This window comes from Colias philodice, chromosome 25, assembly GCF_061535455.1.
Source record: "Colias philodice isolate Cphi_HAF_F1 chromosome 25, ilColPhil1 Martin Lab GWU primary, whole genome shotgun sequence".
Lineage (NCBI taxonomy): Eukaryota > Metazoa > Arthropoda > Insecta > Lepidoptera > Pieridae > Colias > Colias philodice.
This window is the reverse complement of record NC_143110.1, coordinates 7,128,338-7,147,545: the sequence shown is the minus strand read 5'-3', so window position 1 is coordinate 7,147,545 and position 19,208 is coordinate 7,128,338. Positions and strand designations below refer to the sequence as shown.

General features: G+C 34.0%; 2 protein-coding genes across 4 annotated transcripts in view; one reads left to right on the top strand and one right to left on the bottom strand.

Moving 5' to 3' along the window:
• Positions 1–19,208, bottom strand: part of LOC149477485 (myrosinase 1-like) — a 305,300-nt gene that overhangs the window by 268,754 nt on the left and 17,338 nt on the right. For 2 of the 3 annotated variants that reach the window (XM_089711073.1, XM_089711072.1), the window contains exons 8-9: positions 17,870–18,033; positions 17,403–17,555 (exon numbers count right to left, since the gene is read on the bottom strand). In XM_089711073.1, the coding sequence (XP_089567199.1) occupies positions 17,403–17,555; positions 17,870–18,033 (317 nt within the window). Of the gene's footprint in view, positions 1–15,877; positions 16,089–16,369; positions 16,459–17,402; positions 17,556–17,869; positions 18,034–19,208 lie in introns of those variants that run through there. The other variant, XM_089711071.1, reaches the window with a different exon arrangement.
• LOC149477486 (myrosinase 1-like) lies at positions 1,343–13,903 on the top strand. Its single transcript, XM_089711027.1, has 11 exons — positions 1,343–1,920; positions 3,881–3,984; positions 7,494–7,641; positions 8,198–8,364; positions 9,686–9,946; positions 10,736–10,824; positions 11,307–11,454; positions 11,838–12,001; positions 12,340–12,492; positions 13,318–13,406; positions 13,699–13,903. Exons 1-11 carry the CDS (start codon positions 1,343–1,345, stop codon positions 13,832–13,834), a joined length of 2,037 nt encoding a protein of 678 aa, XP_089567153.1. The 3' UTR covers positions 13,835–13,903.

Genomic DNA, 19,208 nt, shown 5'->3' with positions numbered 1-19,208 from the left:
TGGGAAACACTGTAGAATAAAACATCGATATCGATATAAATCAATTTTGTATATTTCAGTTGGTTTGTTAACAGATAACGAGATCGTCGATACAAAAAAAAAAAACACATATAAAACAAGGTACTTGATAGAGTACTACCAGGAAATTGTTCAGTAACTTTTGTTTTAATGTTTTATATTATTTTCACAACTGTCATCACATTTTTGCATTTATGCTACGAAATAAAAGAAAGTAAAAAAACTAAAGCTTCTAAGGTATCATTGTCATTTAAAAAAACTCAAAAGAAAAGTGCTTCGGTCCTGGTGCATCACTATGCGAGACTGACACGCGGCGCGCTCGCAGTACAGTGCGGCATGAGGTGCTTGTCCATGGCAAAATATTTGACATGCCGCACACAATAGAAACGGTTTCTTTTCTATGCATTGTGTCCAATATTTTGCCATACGATTTTTAAACGAAATTGAGTCCTACTTTAAACTGTGATCACAAAAATATATTTGTCTCTTTTCTAGTCATTGATTAACATATAAAAAACCTCGCCGCACCACGGTGAAAACTGCGATTTCGGGCGCCGCACTGTGGTGTAGTCGCTGATGGCCCGATACTGGACATGCCGCAGTGAACGTGTTAAAAGATCTAAGCATATACATAGGCTGCTCTGCTAGGCAAACGCGTGACTTTGCTTTATACTATGTAGTGATTTTGTCCTGTTCAAATTGTAATTTTGAGGAGACAAATAAATATTTATTCCTTTCTTTCTTGTAAGTATGCCTTATCTAGGAATTATAAAACAATTGAAATAATTTGTCTACCTGACATGTTTTAAAACCGGTTGTAAATTTATCATATTAATGTACGTAGTTATTTTTCACGACGAAATCAAATAATTAGTGAAACAAGTATAAAATTTAATGTTGATAAAGAAAAGAGGCATATTACGAAAGAATATTTGAATACTAGAATGAACTTCCACAAAATATATTACATTAAAATATAATAAGGTCGTAAAATAACTTCTTTAAAATGTTTTTGAATAACAATTAGTTACTCCTTTCTGCCAAGATTATTTTTAGGGATCTTATTTTCTTCCAATACCACCTTCTTACTTTCACTTTATCACTACTACTACGTAATTTTACTTATTCAATTACACTTCTAGAAGCGCTTTTGAATCGTCATACTTAGCAGCGGTTCGAAAAGCAGTTTCAGTTTCAGTGCCTCCGCTTCTGTTGCTCTTATCGTGATGAAAAAGCCTTCCTCGATAAATGGGCTATCAATCATCGAAAGAATTTTCCAAATTGGACCAGTACAGATTAGCGTGATCAAACAAACAAACAAAATATGCTCATTTCCAAACTGCCATCCTACGGACTTCCTTCAGGACTTTGTGATTGGGTTACCAGCTTCCTTTCAGGCAGAAGTATACAAGTCGTTATCGACGGTTTCCGCTCTGCCTCTTTACCCCTTAATGCTGGTGTCCCTCAAGGCTGTGTGCTATCCCCCACTCTGTTCCTCCTGCACATTAACGACATGTTACAAATATGTAATATACACTGTTATGCGGATGACAGTACGGGGGATGCCTTTTACTCCGGCCACTCACAAGTCTCTAGGGCCTATGTGGAGGAATGTCGAAATGGGCTTGTAGATACTATAGAAACTTCGTTAGATCAAGTTTCTGAATGGGGTAGACTCAATTTGGTGGAATTCAATCCAAAAAAAACGCAAGTCTGCGTGTTTTCCACTAAGAAGTCCCCATTCCTCGTTTCACCTCGGTTTCAGAACACTCCTCTTAATATCTCACCGAGCATTGGAATCCTAGGCGTCCAAATATCGAGTGACGTTCAATTTCGAGGTCATTTAGAAGATAAAGCTAAACTAGCTTCAAAAAAGTTGGGTGTACTAAGCAGATCGAGGAGGTATTTCAAATCAGCTCATCTACTCCTTTTGTATAAGGCACAGGTTCGTCCACACCTGGAATATTGCTCTCATCTGTTTGCTGGCGCCCCTCAATACCAACTTCTTCCTTTGGACCGAATTGAACGTCGGGCAACTCGAATCATTGACGACCCAAAAATCTCCAATAAGCTCGATCCGCTCTCGCTTAGAAGAGATATCGCATCACTCTGTATTTTCTACAGAATCTATTACGGGGAGTGTTCTGAAGAACTTTTTGGTCTAATCCCTCCCGCCCAATTTCATTATCGCACTTCCCGCCAGAAAAATAAGTTCCACCCTCACCACCTCGACTGCTGGCGGAGTTCCACAGTTCGTTTTACGCGAAATTTTCTCCCGCGAACTGTAAAACTCTGGAACGACCTACCACCTACAGTATTCCCCAATTCTTATAACATGGAGACCTTCAAAAAGAGCACCTATAAATACCTAAAAAACCGGCTGCTAGCTAAGGATTCTCCAAGTTATCCCTAACAATTTCCCTCTTTTATATCCTTCCCCTTTCCTGAGGACAGCAACACATCCACTCCCCAGTGGAGTGGATGCTTATGGGCGGCGCGTATCGCTTAACACCAGGCGACGCGTCTGCTCGCTTGCTATCCCACAACATAAAAAAAAAAAAAAAAAAAAAAAAAAAAAATGTATTGTTTTCACCATGTTTTCACGCATAAACCTCCCGATTTTGATGAAATTTGGCACAGACAATCTTTAGACCCTGAGAAAGAACATAGGCTACCTTTTATTGCGAAATATGTACCACGGGCGAAGCCGGGGCGGACCGCTTGTACTAAATAAAAACATTTTTAGTTTTTAGCGATCAATATTTATTCAGCTGATAATATAATAAATACCTACATTAATTTACTATTACCTATCGATGTTTGTTATACTACTACATAATATTATGTTATATTAGATTTAGATACCTATCTGTTATCACAAATAACTTATGCAGTATACTAGCAGTATGTAGTAATTAATATGTAGCTTTCCGCCCGCAGCTTCACCCGCGTAGTAAAAATAAAACCCGCATAGTTCCCGTTCCCGTGGTGGGTTTTCCGGGATAAAACCTGTCCTTTCTCAGATCTAGCAGAATCTCTGTACCAAATTTCATACAAATCAGTTCAGTGATTGGTTCGAACAGACAGACAACCAGAGTTACTTTCAAAAGTATAATATACCTATTTGTTAGGATTACTTAGATATGGAGCGTAGAGTTAGCACTCCCACTCCCATGGACTTTTTCTTGGGGGGTATCTTAAATCTAAAGTGTATGCCAACAAACCAACTTCTCTAGAGCATTTAAAAGAAAATATCCGGCACGAAATGGCAGCCATCACTGTGTCTACCTGCCGAGCTGTCATAAATAATTTTAGTGTTCGATTAAATGAGTGCCGTTAACGCAATGGACTGCATTTGGACGATATTATTTTTAATAAATAAATTCCCATATTATGCACTTTAATAATTTATAAACATTTTTTCAATACACCGCTTACTTTTTTTTTATTCATCCACAAAATATAAACTTTCTTTTGAGACACCCTGTATTTAATTCAAGTAATCTTTATAGTGCAGGTAAAGTCGACCTTCACTCATCTGCTAAGTGTTGTAGGAGTATTTTTCGAATTTCAACAAAATAAACAGTATGTTATTAGTAAGTAGGTAAAATAAAAGAATGTGATACGTATTTTAATAATTTTAAATTAGCTACAAGTAAGAAATGCGTCATCAAAATCGTTTAATTTTTAAATTAAACCTTAACTACAGAAAATACCGACATGTAGAATAACCAATTAATAAAACAATTACTTATAACGATAAAAAGAGTCCTTCATTATATTTCAATATAAATAAGTTAAAGTTTAATAGTTTCAAGTATTTCCATGAATTAATCGAGTTAATCATGTTTCTATATTTCAGTGTGCTAGTCGTGTTGGTGGGAGCAGAGCGGCGATTTCCTGATGGTTTTAAATTCGGCGCGGCCACCGCAGCTTATCAAGTTGAAGGCGCTTGGAATGTTAGCGGTAAATACAATGTGCAATAATAATAATAAAATTCTTTATTTTTGCCTTCATAAATCAGTCGCATTTTCGTTGTGAAGGACTAGGTATAGTGTCTGAAATAGGTCGTATAAAATATCCATCTATACTTAATATTATAATAAACAAGTCAATAACTGCGTTAAAAACAACCGACTTCAAACTTGCACTTGCAACATTTACAAATACAGACAAAAATGCTCATAAAATAAAAACTACTGGGCCTATCCGAATAAAATTTTTATGGGACTAATACGACACCATCCCGCATCGAACAAAAAAAGAATCACGTAAATCGGTTCAGAAACCACGGAGTAATCGGTGTACATACATAAAAAACAAAACATACCGGCCGAATTGATAACCTCCTCCTTTTTTTGAAGTCGGTTAAAGAATGATCATTTGTCTGTTAAGATTTAATCCAAGCAAATCGATCGATTTTAATTCCTATAGCCTATACCAGGGTAGGCGAACCTTTTAGTCCAGTTTCCCTCGCCCATTTTTGCTCGTGATTACTATCAAGCTAATTTTCCGTGAGTAGCTTTATTTTGATGAGACGCCCAATAATTTCCTGTACAAAATTGTGAACAGGATAATAATAATTTCCTGTACGAAAAATCTCGATTGTGGTAAGTAGCTAACAGAGGTTATAAGGATAAAATGTTTTGATTTGATGGTTCTCAAATATTTATTACTAACCATCGAGATATATTACTAGAGGGGTTATTCCAAACAAAAACATTGCGCGCGGCCGATGTGGTGGGGTACGTGTGGAACGAGCGAGGCGTGGCTTCAAGTTCAAAGATTAAGCAATGCGTGCAGATGCGACACATTGTGCAATCTGTTTACTCGGTACTATCTGGTGGTACTGATACTAGGGAATTAATAAAACGAGGATTTTATATTAAACTATGTATTTTAATTTCCTTTAAATAATATCAATTTATTAAACTTTTGTCGTTTTGTGTAGTAATCAATAGTTTTATCAGTTTTTGCTTCATGATGTAATTTAAATGGATACGATGATTCAATGTTGATGGCGTTTACGTATAAGAAACTCACATTTTGAAAAATCTCACGCGAGATTCGAGGATGGGGGAGGGGTTGAATAAATTCTCACGACATCTCACCAGGGGGGGAGGGAGGTGCAGAAAATTTAAAAAAACACCTCACGTAATTTATGGACGCCCCCTTACTCGATCACAATTTTTGTAACTTTACTATAAACGGAACTACATTTAAAAATATACTTTATTTATTGAGTTATAAGGTTGCTTCCATTCTGTTTATTTACATTCTCAAAAACATCAATCGCTGCAGAGGTGGCTTGCGACAAAGGCGGCTTGTGTCAAAGGCCTCGGCGATATCATTTAAGAACATAATATTATGTACTTTAGGCAAACTTGTTATAAGATCTATTTTACTTTCTTATTAGTCCATTTGACAAGGATATTGGGTAAGATACCTATTGGAATAATTTTATTATTATGTATGTACTTATTAAATCCGCGAATAAAAAAAATTTTTAGTCGTGAATATAGAAATTGGGTCGCATTTTTTTAATCCGCGAATAGTGAAAACACGAATAAAGGAAGCGCGATTAAGGAACTTTTACTGTATTAGTTTCTGTGAATGTTGTGTTTATTTGTAATTGTTGTGCATAATAATTTATAAATCCTATTGGAACAACTATTGATAAGGCTTTTTTTAATAAATTAAAATAGGTAAATAAATAAAAATTACTTAATATAACCTACCGTTTTACTTTGCGTAGTCGGGTAAAAGTATAAATATTTAGGTACTACACCACGGTAATCTTTCCTAGTAGATATTGTATATACATAGTTAAAAAAATCCAGTTACATTTTTTTAACAGACTCATCGATAGTGTCACGTCTGTGCTGTTAGTCTATGAAAAATGGCGCGAAACGCAGAACGCGTGGTGATTTTTCGCAAAATGATAACAATATTAGTAAAATAAAAGACTTACTCATAATAAGGAAACTTACTGGTGAAAAGTCACTCCTCGGGCTTTGTTTGTATTATGGGAACTGTTAAAACAATATCTAAGCAAACACGAAGGCATTTTGAACAGAGCAATAACACGTGTTGACGCGGCAAGCGGGGGGCACAGTCCGACACAGACTAAAGAGACTTGTGATTCTTACCTCTAGCTCGTGTTAAAGAGAGTGTAGTAGCGATCGCCTCTCTAGTACGTAGTACATTCTATCTCGATGTTACTAACTGAATTTTGTTGCGTGATGCGTGATGACATTACGTATATATAAGCCTATAGCCTTCCACGATAAATGGGCTATCTAACACTGTAAAAATTTCAAATCGGACCAGTAGTTCCAGAGATTAGCGCGTTCAAACAAACAAACTGTTCAGCTTTATAATATTATAGTATAGATGTATTGAAGTGATAATTTACAATATTCATTTCCAATAATAATTAATTCAGTTTAATTATACATTAAATCTATACTTAGTTAATGTTTGTTAACAATGATATTCATATTATAACTATTAACTTCGTTTGGCATAAAATATATTTATTGTAATTGTTTAATTGCCTAATTATTCTCCTTGTTATTCCGATAAGGTTAGATACCCATAATTAAATTAACTTTAAATATTGATATTATAAAGTAGTATAGCTCATACAAGTTATCTTAATCTTAACCTTTTATAAAAGAGGTTAGATTTCGATTACATTAATAATTAGTAATTAGTAATTACAATAATTTCTGTCAACGTTTGATATTGTTTAAATAATGCTTAGAAATTAGAATAAATGAAAGTTTTATTTTCCTATGAATAAATTAAAATTTTCCTTTGTTTTGTTCATTTCTTTAATTTCCTTATCATGTTCAGTAAAAGAAAACCATCAAGGTGGTCTTTGAATTTTTATGATAGAATAAATTGATATCAAAATTAAAGAGCAGTCAGGCGGGCGAGCCACGAGCGGAAAGCTACTAATTAATAATTCGGTCGGTTGTTGTTAACGCACGCATTCACGTGCTACGCTGCGTAGTGCGTCACAACCACAGGTCACAACTCACAGTGCGCCTAAATCGCCGTAGGTATACACATTTATGTTGTCACTGGTTGTGTAGTCAATGGAGACATTGGTTATTGCTTATTAGATGCAACGACTGATCGGTTGCACCCTTTTAAAATATGATTTTGTTATGTTTTCTTATACTTTCATGTGTATTGTTTATTGCGCCAAGCTGTACCTCAAACTTTATTATAATAAAATTGGGTAACTACTAATGCTGTGAGGACTGAATAAAGAAGATGACTATTCCTATATATGAATAAGTCAATCCTTAGACGAGTGTTATTTAAGGATTGTGTGTAATTTTTCTTTTCTCTTTTGATTTGAAAATGTTAATTGTCTTAAACATTTGCGAAATTGTGATAGTAATTATATAAATATTGATATTGTGTCTGAAATGAAGATCTATTTTTTATTGTTTACGTTTCAGATAAAACACCCAGCATATGGGATACATTCGTCCACGAACAACCACATGCAATAGCCGATGGTTCGAATGGTGACGTTGCGTGCAATTCGTATAACATGTGGCGGGAGGATATAGAGCTGGCTGCCGAGTTGGGATTGCATTTCTATCGGTACGATATTTTGTCGTGTTGTGTAGGGGGTATGAAATTAAGTATATATGAGGCCCTATTGGTACGATATTTTATCGTGAGGTGAAAGTGGTCCTGATAGAGATGATGTGATAAGTCAATTTTGTTAGGTACGAGATGATCAAATATTATTAGAATCAAACATCATTCTACATCCTAATCACAACTATAATTATACGTATGAATCGTTGAGCTAATTTTAACGATTTGATTATACAGCCAAATATTTATACAGTACAAAATAAATTGTTTTTTGTGTTCTAATGCAGTGAGTATTTCTTAAAAGAACATTCCTTTGTTTAATGAGGCAAATTTTACTTAAGTACTTTAATTACGTTACAGAAATTAGAAAGAAGCTAGGTACGTAACTATTTAAATCTAGTTAAACGTTTTTCTGATTACTGAATTGGCTGAATGCATTATCCAAATAACACTAGAAATGTTCGTCTGTACAACTTTATTTATTGAAATTACCACTTCTACAAAACTACTCAATATCACTGGAAAACATCCCTGTCTTACAGTTTATTTTTTCCAGATTATCAATATCCTGGCCACGATTGCTGCCAAATGGTTTTACCAATATTATAAGTGAAGATGGCACGAGGTACTACAACGATCTTATTGATGGATTACTGGAGAAGGGAATCGAACCTGTCGTCACATTGTACCATTGGGATCTGCCACAGAACTTACAGGATTTAGGTATTTGTCTGAAATTAATACGGTTGATAGATCTTTGAAAATTCTAGAATAATTGATCCCACCAAAAACATTTTCATGTAAAATGTTGCCAAGACGAGCCCATATGACTCGCACTGTCAAAAAGTTATCAGATCTCATGTAGAGCCAAGCTTCTAACACTACACGCCCTAACTCTACAAGGCCTAACTTCACAAACTCTACACGTTAGTCAAAATATGTGGCTTGGCCATTTCGCTACATTCACATCGGCGTAAGGTGAAAAATTAATTCACTGTTCATTACTTTTGTGTTATACAATAGTTCTTGTAGTAACGAACGGCCAAGCCACATATTTTGACTAAGGTGTAGAGTTTGTGAAGTTAGGCCTTGTAGAGTTAGGGCGTGTAGTGTTAGAAGCTTGGCTCTACATGAGATCTGATAACTTTTTGACAGTGCGAGTCATATGGGCTCGTCTTGGCAACATTTTACATGAAAATGTTTTTGGTGGGATTTCATTTCTTTTTGTAGGTTGTTTGTAACAATTTTTTTTTAACAAGGAGTACCTATACATATATATATCTAGGGGAACCAAGTTTTAGATTATTAGATTAGACCTCTAGCGTCATCAAAATTTAATTTAAAATTACAGGTCTCATACAAACTCCCATCCCCTAGTTTAAGGGGTTGGGGGATGAAAGTTACAAGTTTTATAATTTTTTTGTTGTTTGTGTGCTAATACTAGCTTACATACAAAATTTCAGCTTTCTAGGACATTAGGAAATACCTTAAGAATTTTGATGATCATCAGTGAGTCAGTGACGAAATTAGCGTTTTTTAGATATAAATAAAATCTGAAGTATAAAAGCTAATGTAATTAAAACTTAATATGTTCAATAAGTCCGCTATTGACAATATATCCCGAAAATTTTGTTGATCTAGCATAATCCAAACCCAAGTTATGAGGGTTCAAAAAAACGTCGAAGCGCTTCGAGAAAAGGTAGGTAGTGCCCGTGCGCCTCGCTTGGCTTGTCTTGGCGGGGGCACTACCGTGCCCCCAGATTTGCTAATTAACGTAAAATCTTAAATTTAGTTAGAACAAATAATGTAAAAGCGGTAGATTAAATAAGATAATTTTTTTCTATATTACGAATAATTTACGAAAATTCATTTTAATGAAATACGTGGTAGATAAGGGCCGTTATATCGTATCATAAATCTTGGAAGGTATAACGTTTTTTATAAGAAATATTTTCAGTCCCCAAATAATAAAATTAAACAATATAATCACAAAAAAAAAATAAACCTATATGCATATTAAAAAAATATTATTCCTTTATTCCAGGTGGCTGGACGAACCCCCTTATCGTAGGTTGGTTCAAAGACTACGCAAGAATTGTATACACTCTCTTTGGAGATCGAGTCAAAACCTGGATAACAATAAACGAGGCCATCGCTGTTTGTGAAGTGGTATATACCATGGGTGCATTCGCCCCTGGTATATCTAGCCCTGGTATTGGCAGTTATTTGTGTGGAAAGAATATTTTAATGGCTCATGCTGCTGCCTGGAGAATATATGATGAAGAGTTTAAGCCGAAATATAATGGTAAAGAAACTGTTATAATTATTTTTTTCTTTTGATATTCGATGTTATGACTTGGTAAGGATCACCCCATATTGATACGCAAAGCGGTATATACCGTAGATATATTTGCGCAACGAGTAGACAAATACATTCTTCTAATATTTTTTAAAAGACTAGCGACCCGCCCCGGCTTCGCACGGGTGCAATGCTGATACTAAATACACTACAGAAAAACTGTGAACACGCTCTTGCCGCACCGGGCGGCCAGCCGGTAACGCCGCAAACGCTACGTCCCGCAATTTTTAAATCTGTAATATCTTCGAAAATATTCACTTAAATCATAGGGTGTAAAGGGCCATATAGATTCAAGGATATTCAAGGTATTTAAATTGGTTATGGATTAATGCTGTATTGGTTAAAATCGCTTCGAAAATTAGCCATTATTTGTCGTAAAAAGTAAATGACAAAAAAAGTTATTGTGGGTTATCCATAAGAGATAGACATATACCATCACAGACTTTTCTGTAGACATTTTCCATGTGTACAATACTTAGTACATTATTTTGATAAAACTCGTGGGGTTCAGCCTGCGTTTGCAATGTAAGCGGAAAAAATGTAATTATTTACGACATCACATTAAAAACCTCAAAAATAACAGTACTTCTCCAATATTTAATGGATGTTATTAATCAAAACTTTGCCTAAAGATAATTGTTATTTTTTCTAAGATTGCAGAATCTTTACAGATTTTATTATTTGTCACAGCTGCAAATAATAAAATGAGTATTTGATGTTATCTTATCTTTTTAGGCAAAGTATCTCTTACAAATCTAATATTTTGGATGGAGCCATATTCCGAGGAATTTATAGAAGATGCTGAATTAACAATGCAGTACGCAGTTAGTATTTTTATAACTATTCACATGACGCACGACTAACGCATGACACGAGATTGACGTGACGTTGCCACTCCGCACTAATTACGCATGACGAGCGGCAGACGCAACGTTGCCGCACCGCATGATGAACGCACGTTGAGCGATAGACGGGACGTTGCCGCTCCGTAGACACAGTTTTTTTGCGAATGCTTTCATTCTGTGTTTCTATGCAAGCATTCGTATTATAATCTTCAACTGACGAAACGTGGGCATGACCTTTTTCTATTATTTTTATATTACATTCTTTTCTCGAGGATTTTTGTTACACAACATAACAGTAATAAATAACAAAAAAGCATGACGATTGTACAAATAGCGTTGATATTGTTAGAATAATCTTCAACACAGATACAAGAATGTTCTTGGTCTCTTCTTGTCCAGTTTAACTTACCGTCTACATTGTAGACGGTCAGTTAAACTAGATTTATTTTATTGTATTACAGGCAGGATTTTATTCTCACGCCATTTATACGAAGGAGGGAGGTTGGCCGCCGACCTTTGAGAAATATATCGCGGAAAAGAGCAAAAGAGAAGGGTACCCAAGATCCAGGCTGCCTGCGTTTACAGAAGAAGAGAAAAAGTTTGTAAAAGGTAAGATACGTTCAGTCAAATTTGTTTGAATATATTAAGTCATGTTATTTTATTTAACAGATTTTAGTTGGGTTGTTTCTCGAGTGTGTTAAACGAATGTTTTAAAATCATAGTCTTTTCAAACGAGTAAAATTTTCTATTTACAATATTTAGTGCATTTATTTTCTTCGCACGTGGAATTACAAATATCCAACCTGTATACAGGGTTACTTGTAAATCACCGACAACCTCGCAGGAAAAGATAGCTAACATCATAAGTAACAACATATGTTCTACGACTTTTGATAATTTGTTAGATATTATTTTCATACAAAAATAAATATTCATTTAATTTTCCGTTTGTATAGTTTGTAAAAAATAAAAAATAACACGCTCACTCGCAGGCACATACGACTTCTATGCAGTGAACTACTACTCGAGCCGGTTAGCTCGCTCTCTGCAGCCGGGCGAGACGGCCGGCTTGTGGCCGTTTTTCGGTGCGGGGGAGATAGATGTGTTTCTCGATGTTCATCCCGATTGGCCGCAAGCAGCTAACAGCTGGTTTTTCGTGAGTGAAAATGTCACTTTCTAGGTTAAGTTATGAATAAACAATTTCACGTGTGACCTTTGCAGCTTAAGATATATTTAAACAATTTCACATGTCACTTTTGCAGCTAAAGATATAATTATACAATAATTTGTCATTTTATTTTTTGACTTAAGACATAATTAAACAATTTTACGTATCTCTTTTGCAGCTTAAGATATAATTTAACAATTTTCCGTGTTAATTTTGCAAGCTAAAGTTATAATTTTATTAAACATTATCTAATAAAATTATTTGACGTATTACATAATTAAACAATTCCACATAATATCTTCTTTCTAACTGATAATAAATTTCAGGTAAACCCCCCAGGTCTACGCAAGTTGCTAGTCTGGTTGAAAAAAAACTACGGTGACTTGGAATACATGATCATGGAGAACGGTTATTCTACAAGCGAAAGAGATCTCAATGATTCTAAAAGAATACAGTACTATCAAGACCATTTAGAGCAAGTAAGTTTTAATAAAATGACTTTATATTTGTAAACACGTTTTATCACATACAAACTTACTTAGAAAATTATTTAATAGAATCTATCCAATTTTGATTTTTATAATTAACAAAGTGAAGCTACATTTTGATTTTTGATGTTGGGAGCCCTTATAAGATTGAACATTTTCACAAATAACCACAAATCCAAAAATTATTTTATAAGACAAAACAAGAAAAGCAAAATATTAAATTTTTAAACTGAATTGTAAATACACATACATATTCATATGTTTTGCTATAAACGGAGATACTTACAAGCAACGTTAAAATACGCATACGCGCTACGCTAACGCGATTAACGCGGTTGTATGAAACGCTGTTTGTGCGTTTTTCCACATGTGACTTACAAAATATATAGTTTATAGCGTGTGGTAATTATCATCTATATTCTATACTTATATTCAAAATCTGATGTTTGTTGGTAGTCGTAGTTCTTTTTTTTATAGTTCCTGGTTTAGTGAAATATTTTTTTCAGTGTTAGATAGTCAATTTATCGTTGAAGGCTATATAATATCCTCTGGCAAAGACCAATAGGAGCGTAGCAATGCGGGCAAAACCACGGAGCACAGTAGTCTAGTACCTTATGTAGCATAAAGTTTAAATGGCCTTATAGGAGGCCCGTGTTTATACCCAGCAGTGGGAACGTATATAAGGGCTGTGGGGCTGATGATGATGATGATGATGAGCCGTAGTTTTAAGTAATTTCAGATCTTTTATTATTGCCTGATATAAATATTACTTTAAAATGTTATTCAAACGATTTTTAAGTATACTTCGGTTTCCAGGTGTTGCTTGCAATACAGGACGGTGTGAATGTAACAAGATATACAGCATGGACTCTGTTAGATAACTTTGAATGGACTGATGGTTACACGTAAGTTATTTTGTGTAAAATGTAAAAAATATATGATTTTAACTTAAAGGTTCGCAGTGTTCTTAAAAAACTAATCGAAAATCTATTAGATTTTAATGGGAATTTTCTTTTCAAAATAACTAATACCACAGCAACAAACAACAAAAAATAAATAAAATGTTAAAACAAATGACCAAAACGCTACCTTATAGCCAGATAACGATCTCTTCCAGACCACGTTAAATATGATAATATTATAAGTAATAAGAGAGTAAAGATAATGTTATAACAATAGTTTTTTCTTAATTTCCAGGTCAAAATTTGGTTTAATCGATGTGGACTTCAACGATCCTTCCCGGAAGAGAACATTACGCGACTCCGCCCTGTTTTACAAAAAAATAATTGAAACACACGAATTGGACGATAGTAATACTATAAATAATTATTAGTAAATATTAATATATTATGAGTATTAGATGGTATTAGTTAAGTGTTGAATAAAATTTTGTTGATTTTCAGTTGTTGTTTTTTTTTGCAAAAAATTATAACTCCATTTCGTAAAGTAAAGCACTGCAGCCTGCAGAGAATTCTAATAAAACTTTAATTCTTAATCATAAATTCTGTAAATACAAGGTATTAAATATACTATTTTTACACACTTTTGAAAATAACCATCACTTTTTTGTTCCTACTAGTCTACTAGTCTACTAGTAAAATTCTTTCGATGTTTGATAGCCCATTTATCGAGGAAGGTTATAACATCACGATAAGACCAACAAAAGCGGAGGCGCTGAAACTGAAACTGCTTTTTGAACCGCTTATAAATGATTAACTGTGTTATGACGATTCAAAAGCGCTTCTAGAAGAGTAATTGAAAAAGTAATTACGTAGTAGTAGTGATAAAGTGAAAGTGAGAAGGTGGTATTGGAAGAAAATAAGATCCCTAAAAATAATCTTGTCAGAATGTACGAATAATTTAAAAAAAATGCTATGAAAGAGCTTTGAACTAAAGTTTTATGCCCTTCAAAACCTGGGAGTGTTCTGACGACACTTTTTTCAGAATGCGATTATATTAATTGAGCACATTACTTTAAATACAATTTTTATAGATAAATCTCAGAGTATTTAGAACAATTATAGGTACACATAGCACCCTAAAGTTATATCAGATGAATACAATTAATAGATATCGCTTGCAATTCATATTACCAATGGCGGGAAGACAAATCGCAGCTGATTTAGGTTTACATTTTTATAAGTAAGATCAAACATTTTTATGTAGACTCATGACTGCTTAATGCGTATTTTCATAAAGTGCTCCATGTTTCGTACATCTTTATAAAAGATTTTTTTTTTCGATATTAGGTACTAGTTCCTCAGACTTTGTTCAAATGAACTGAATAAAAAATGTAATTGAATCATTTTACTGCAAGTTTATCACTAATATGCATTATGATGAATGAAAAAAATGATACTTACATGTTTGTAACTCTTTCTACAGTATGTATCAGTTCCGGATTTAATTTGGCACAGAAACAATTATCGGAATTAGCACATTATTATATTATCTAGAGTCTAGACCTAGTTATTTTTACAAGAGAATGAAACGAGCTTCTAGTATAATATATTTCCAGGTTATCTGTATCCTGTCGCGGAAGAATTCTAACAAATACCCGCGGCCCCATCATTAAAGCGGCTCGACGGAACACAGTGGGGTTTTAGTCGGTAAGAATCCGACAAAACCCACGGCTCCTTCCCCGGGGGCCGTGGGTATCTTTGGAAGATTTCCCCACTATAAAAAAAAAGGTTATCTGTATCCTGGCCAAGATTATTACCATCAGGGTTTTCAAACTACATCAGCGAAGATGGCAAGAACGGCTGAAACGACAACGACGACGACGACCTATAATTATTGATTAAGTTCGTAACGAGATGGAAAACAAAGGATGGAGTATTCATAATTCAAACATATTTTATAGAAGTTATTTTACTACCTTATTTATTTAATGTAATATATTTTGTGGAAGTTCATTCTAGTATTCGAATATTTTTTCGTAATATGCCTCTTTTCTTTATCAACATTAAATTTTATACTTGTTTCACTAATTATTTTAATTCGTTATGAAAAATAACTTCATTAATATGATAAAATTTCAACCGGTTATAAAACTATAAGAGAAGTCCCATGTCCCCGTTGTGGGGTAAGGGGTAGATGCATTATGCATATACATCTGTTTCACTGATCGATTTTATTTAGGGCCAAGTAGCCTTTTGGTAACTTGTAATGCAGTCAGTGATAGCTTTCCCGACGATTTTTAATTTGGAGTAAGTACGTCTGCCTATCAAATTGAAGGCGGTAAGATTTTTTATTATACTTTCAGTTTAAATGTACACTTATAATTGGATCATAGTTAAATGCAATTAATAAAAGAAAGACAATGTCAATGTATCGCAATTTTAATTCAAAAAGTGGTTAAAAAAAACAACAACTAAAAATCAACAAAATTTTATTCAACACTTAACTAATAATATATTAATACATACTCATAATATATTAATATTAACTATTAAATCTTATTTATATTATTACTATCGTCCAATTCGTGTGTTTCAATTATTTTTTTGTAAAACAGGGCGGAGTCGCGTAATGTTCTCTTCCGGGAAGGATCGTTGAAGTCCACATCGATTAAACCAAATTTTGACCTGGAAATTAAGAAAAAACTATTGTTATAACATTATCTTTACTCTCTTATAATATTATCATACTTAACGTGGTCTGGAAGAGATCGCTATCTGGCTACAAGGTAGCCATTTGGTTATTTGTTTTAACATTTTATTTATTTTTTGTGTATTGTTGCATTAGTTATTTTAAAAAGAAGATTCCCATTAAAATCTAATAGATTTTCTATAAGTTTACTAGGATCACTGCGAACCTAACTTTAAGTTAAAATCATATTTTTTACATTTTACACAAAATAACTTACGTGTAACCATCAGTCCATTCAAAGTTATCTAACAGAGTCCATGCTGTATATCTTGTTACATTCACACCGTCCTGTATTGCAAGCAACACCTGGAAACCGAAGTTTACTTAAAAATCGTTTGAATAACATTTTAAAGTAATATTTATATCAGGCAATAATAAAAGATCTGAAATTACTAAAAACTACGGCTCATCATCATCATCTTCATCATCAGCCCCACAGCCCTTATATTATACCACACCACTGCAGGGTATAAACACGGGCCTCCTATAAGGCCATTTAAACTTTATGCTACACTAGCTGCTCCGCGCGGTTTCACCCCCGTGGCTCCACTACAGTGTTGCCCGTAGCGTGATGAAATATAGCCTATAGCCTTCCTCGATAAATGGGCTATCTAACACCGAAAGAATTTTTCAAATCGGACCAGTAGTTCCCGAGATTAGTGCGTTCAAACAAACAAACAAACAAACTCTTCAGCTTTATAATATTAGTATAGATAAGGTAATAGACTACAGTGCCCCGCGGTTTTGCCCGCATTGCTACGCTGCGGTCTTTACCCGATCACATAATATAGCCTTCATCGATAAATTGACTATCTAATACTAAAAAAAAATATTTAATTAAACCAGGAAATATAAAAAAGAACTACGGTTCTTGAGATTAGACCGTTCAACTAAACAAACAAACTCGTCACCTTTAAATATAAATATAGAATATAGATTATAATACCACACGCTATATATTCAAATTAATTTATTTGCCAAAAAACATACATTATATAAACTATATATTTTGTAAGTCACATGTGGAAAAACGTATAGTCAGCGTTTCCTACAACCGCATTGATCGCGATACGCAATGTGTTTTAACGTTGTTTGTAAGTATGTCCGTTTGTAGAAAAAGTTATATACATACAAGTATGTGAATTAATTATAAAATCAAAATTGGATAGATTCTATTAAATAATTATCTTAGTAAGTTTGTATGTAATATAACGTGTTTTCAAATATAAAGTCATTGTATTAAGACTTACTTGTTCTAAATGGTCTTGATAATATTGTATTCTTTTAGAATCATTTAGATCTCTTTCCCTTGTAGAATAACCGTTCTCAATGATCATGTATTCCAAGTCACCGTAGTTTTTCTTCAACCAGACTAGCAATTTGCGTAGACCTGGGGGGTATACCTGAAATTTATTATTAGTTAGAAAGAAGATATGTGGAATTGTTTAATTATGTTAAATACGTCAAATAAATTAAATTATTTGATTTATAGATAATGTTTAATTATATCTTCAGGTGCAAAAGTGATACATGAAATTGTTTAATTTTATCTTTAGCTGCAAAAGAGATACGTAAAATTGTTTAAATATATCTTAAGCTGCAAAGGTCACACGTGAAATTGTTTATTCATAACTTAACCTAGAAAGTGACATCTAAATTAATTATCTAGAAAATTGACCCGAGTAAAATACTTTTACTATTAATTTTTTTCACTCACGAAGAACCAGCTGTTAGCTGCTTGCGGCCAATCGGGATGAACATCAAGAAATACATCTATCTCTCCCGCACCGAACATCGGCCACAAGCCAGCCGTTTCGCCCGGCTGCAAAGAACGAGCTAACCGGCTCGTGTAGTGGTTCACTGCGTAGAAGTCGTGTGTGCCTGCGTGTGATCGTGTTATTGTTTATTTTTAACAAAAAAATGTTGTGTGGTTTTATGAAACCACTGTAAAAGTGAAACTTAGGCACAAAATTATCGTATTTGTACGATAATTATCGTACGGTTCCGAACACTGCTTTAGTCGGCAGCCGACCGTCACGCGACATGCGCTACACAGACCAAAAAGTTTGAGACAATGTAATAAAAGTTTCACTTTAAAACTATATACAGGATAGATTTGTAATTCCACGTGCGAGAAAAGTAAATACCCTTAATATTTTAGATATAAAATATTACTCTTTTGACTGACCGGTTGGCTTAGTTGGTAGTGACCCTGCCTTTCAAGCCAGAAGTCGTGGGTTCGATTCCCACCCAGGGCAAATATTTATGTGATGAACATAGATGTTTGCTCTGTGTCTGGATGTTTTTTATTTTTATTTTATTTTATTAGTTTCCAAACAGCTTATACAACAATATAACAAACAAATTATTCAAGTACAATTAATAACGTTCTATGTATAAGCCTATTCTATGGATACACAAATGTTTAGAGTGTGAAAGATGTAAAAACAATTAAAAATACTGTTACCACAACAATAAAAAAAAAAATACAATAAAAGATATACTTAGGCTAACAAGATTCGACATAAATCCGTATGCTTCAGGTGCTACGCAGAGCAGTAAGTACTAGGCGACGAAAACTGGCTAGACTATTTGAAAAAATGTCAATAGTGTTATCTTTATTAACTATTTCGTTATATAGTCGGCATAACCTATATACTGGGTTATTATAAGAAATATATAAGCGAGTGGCGGGTATATAGAAGGGTTTAGCGTTCCGAGTGACACGAGCGTTACAATATAAAGAGAATTTACAAAGCATATCAGTGTGAATTAGGTTATTGATAATTTTATACATATAAGTTAAATCAATGAATTTACGTCGCATTTCAAGTGAATCCAAATTGAAATATTTAAGCCGAATGTCATAGGTGGGCAAGGATCTTCTAAGGTGTTCACGATTGCATAGAGAACGTAAAAATCGTTTTTGTACCGATTCGAGCTTGTCGATATGTGTTTTGTAGAATGGAGACCACACTGAGGAGCCATATTCAAGGGTGCTACGGACCAGAGATTTATAAAGAATTAGGGCACTATTTTTATTTTTAAAAGATCTG

Bases quoted from the DNA above. Each gene is read 5' to 3' on its own strand.
- LOC149477486 (XM_089711027.1), top strand. From the start codon at position 1,343: ATGCTCATTTCCAAACTGCCATCCTACGGACTTCCTTCAGGACTTTGT. The intron at 9,947-10,735 runs GTAAAGAAACTG...TTATCTTTTTAG, and splicing joins GTTTAAGCCGAAATATAATG to GCAAAGTATCTCTTACAAAT. The intron at 12,002-12,339 runs GTGAGTGAAAAT...AATAAATTTCAG, and splicing joins CAGCTAACAGCTGGTTTTTC to GTAAACCCCCCAGGTCTACG.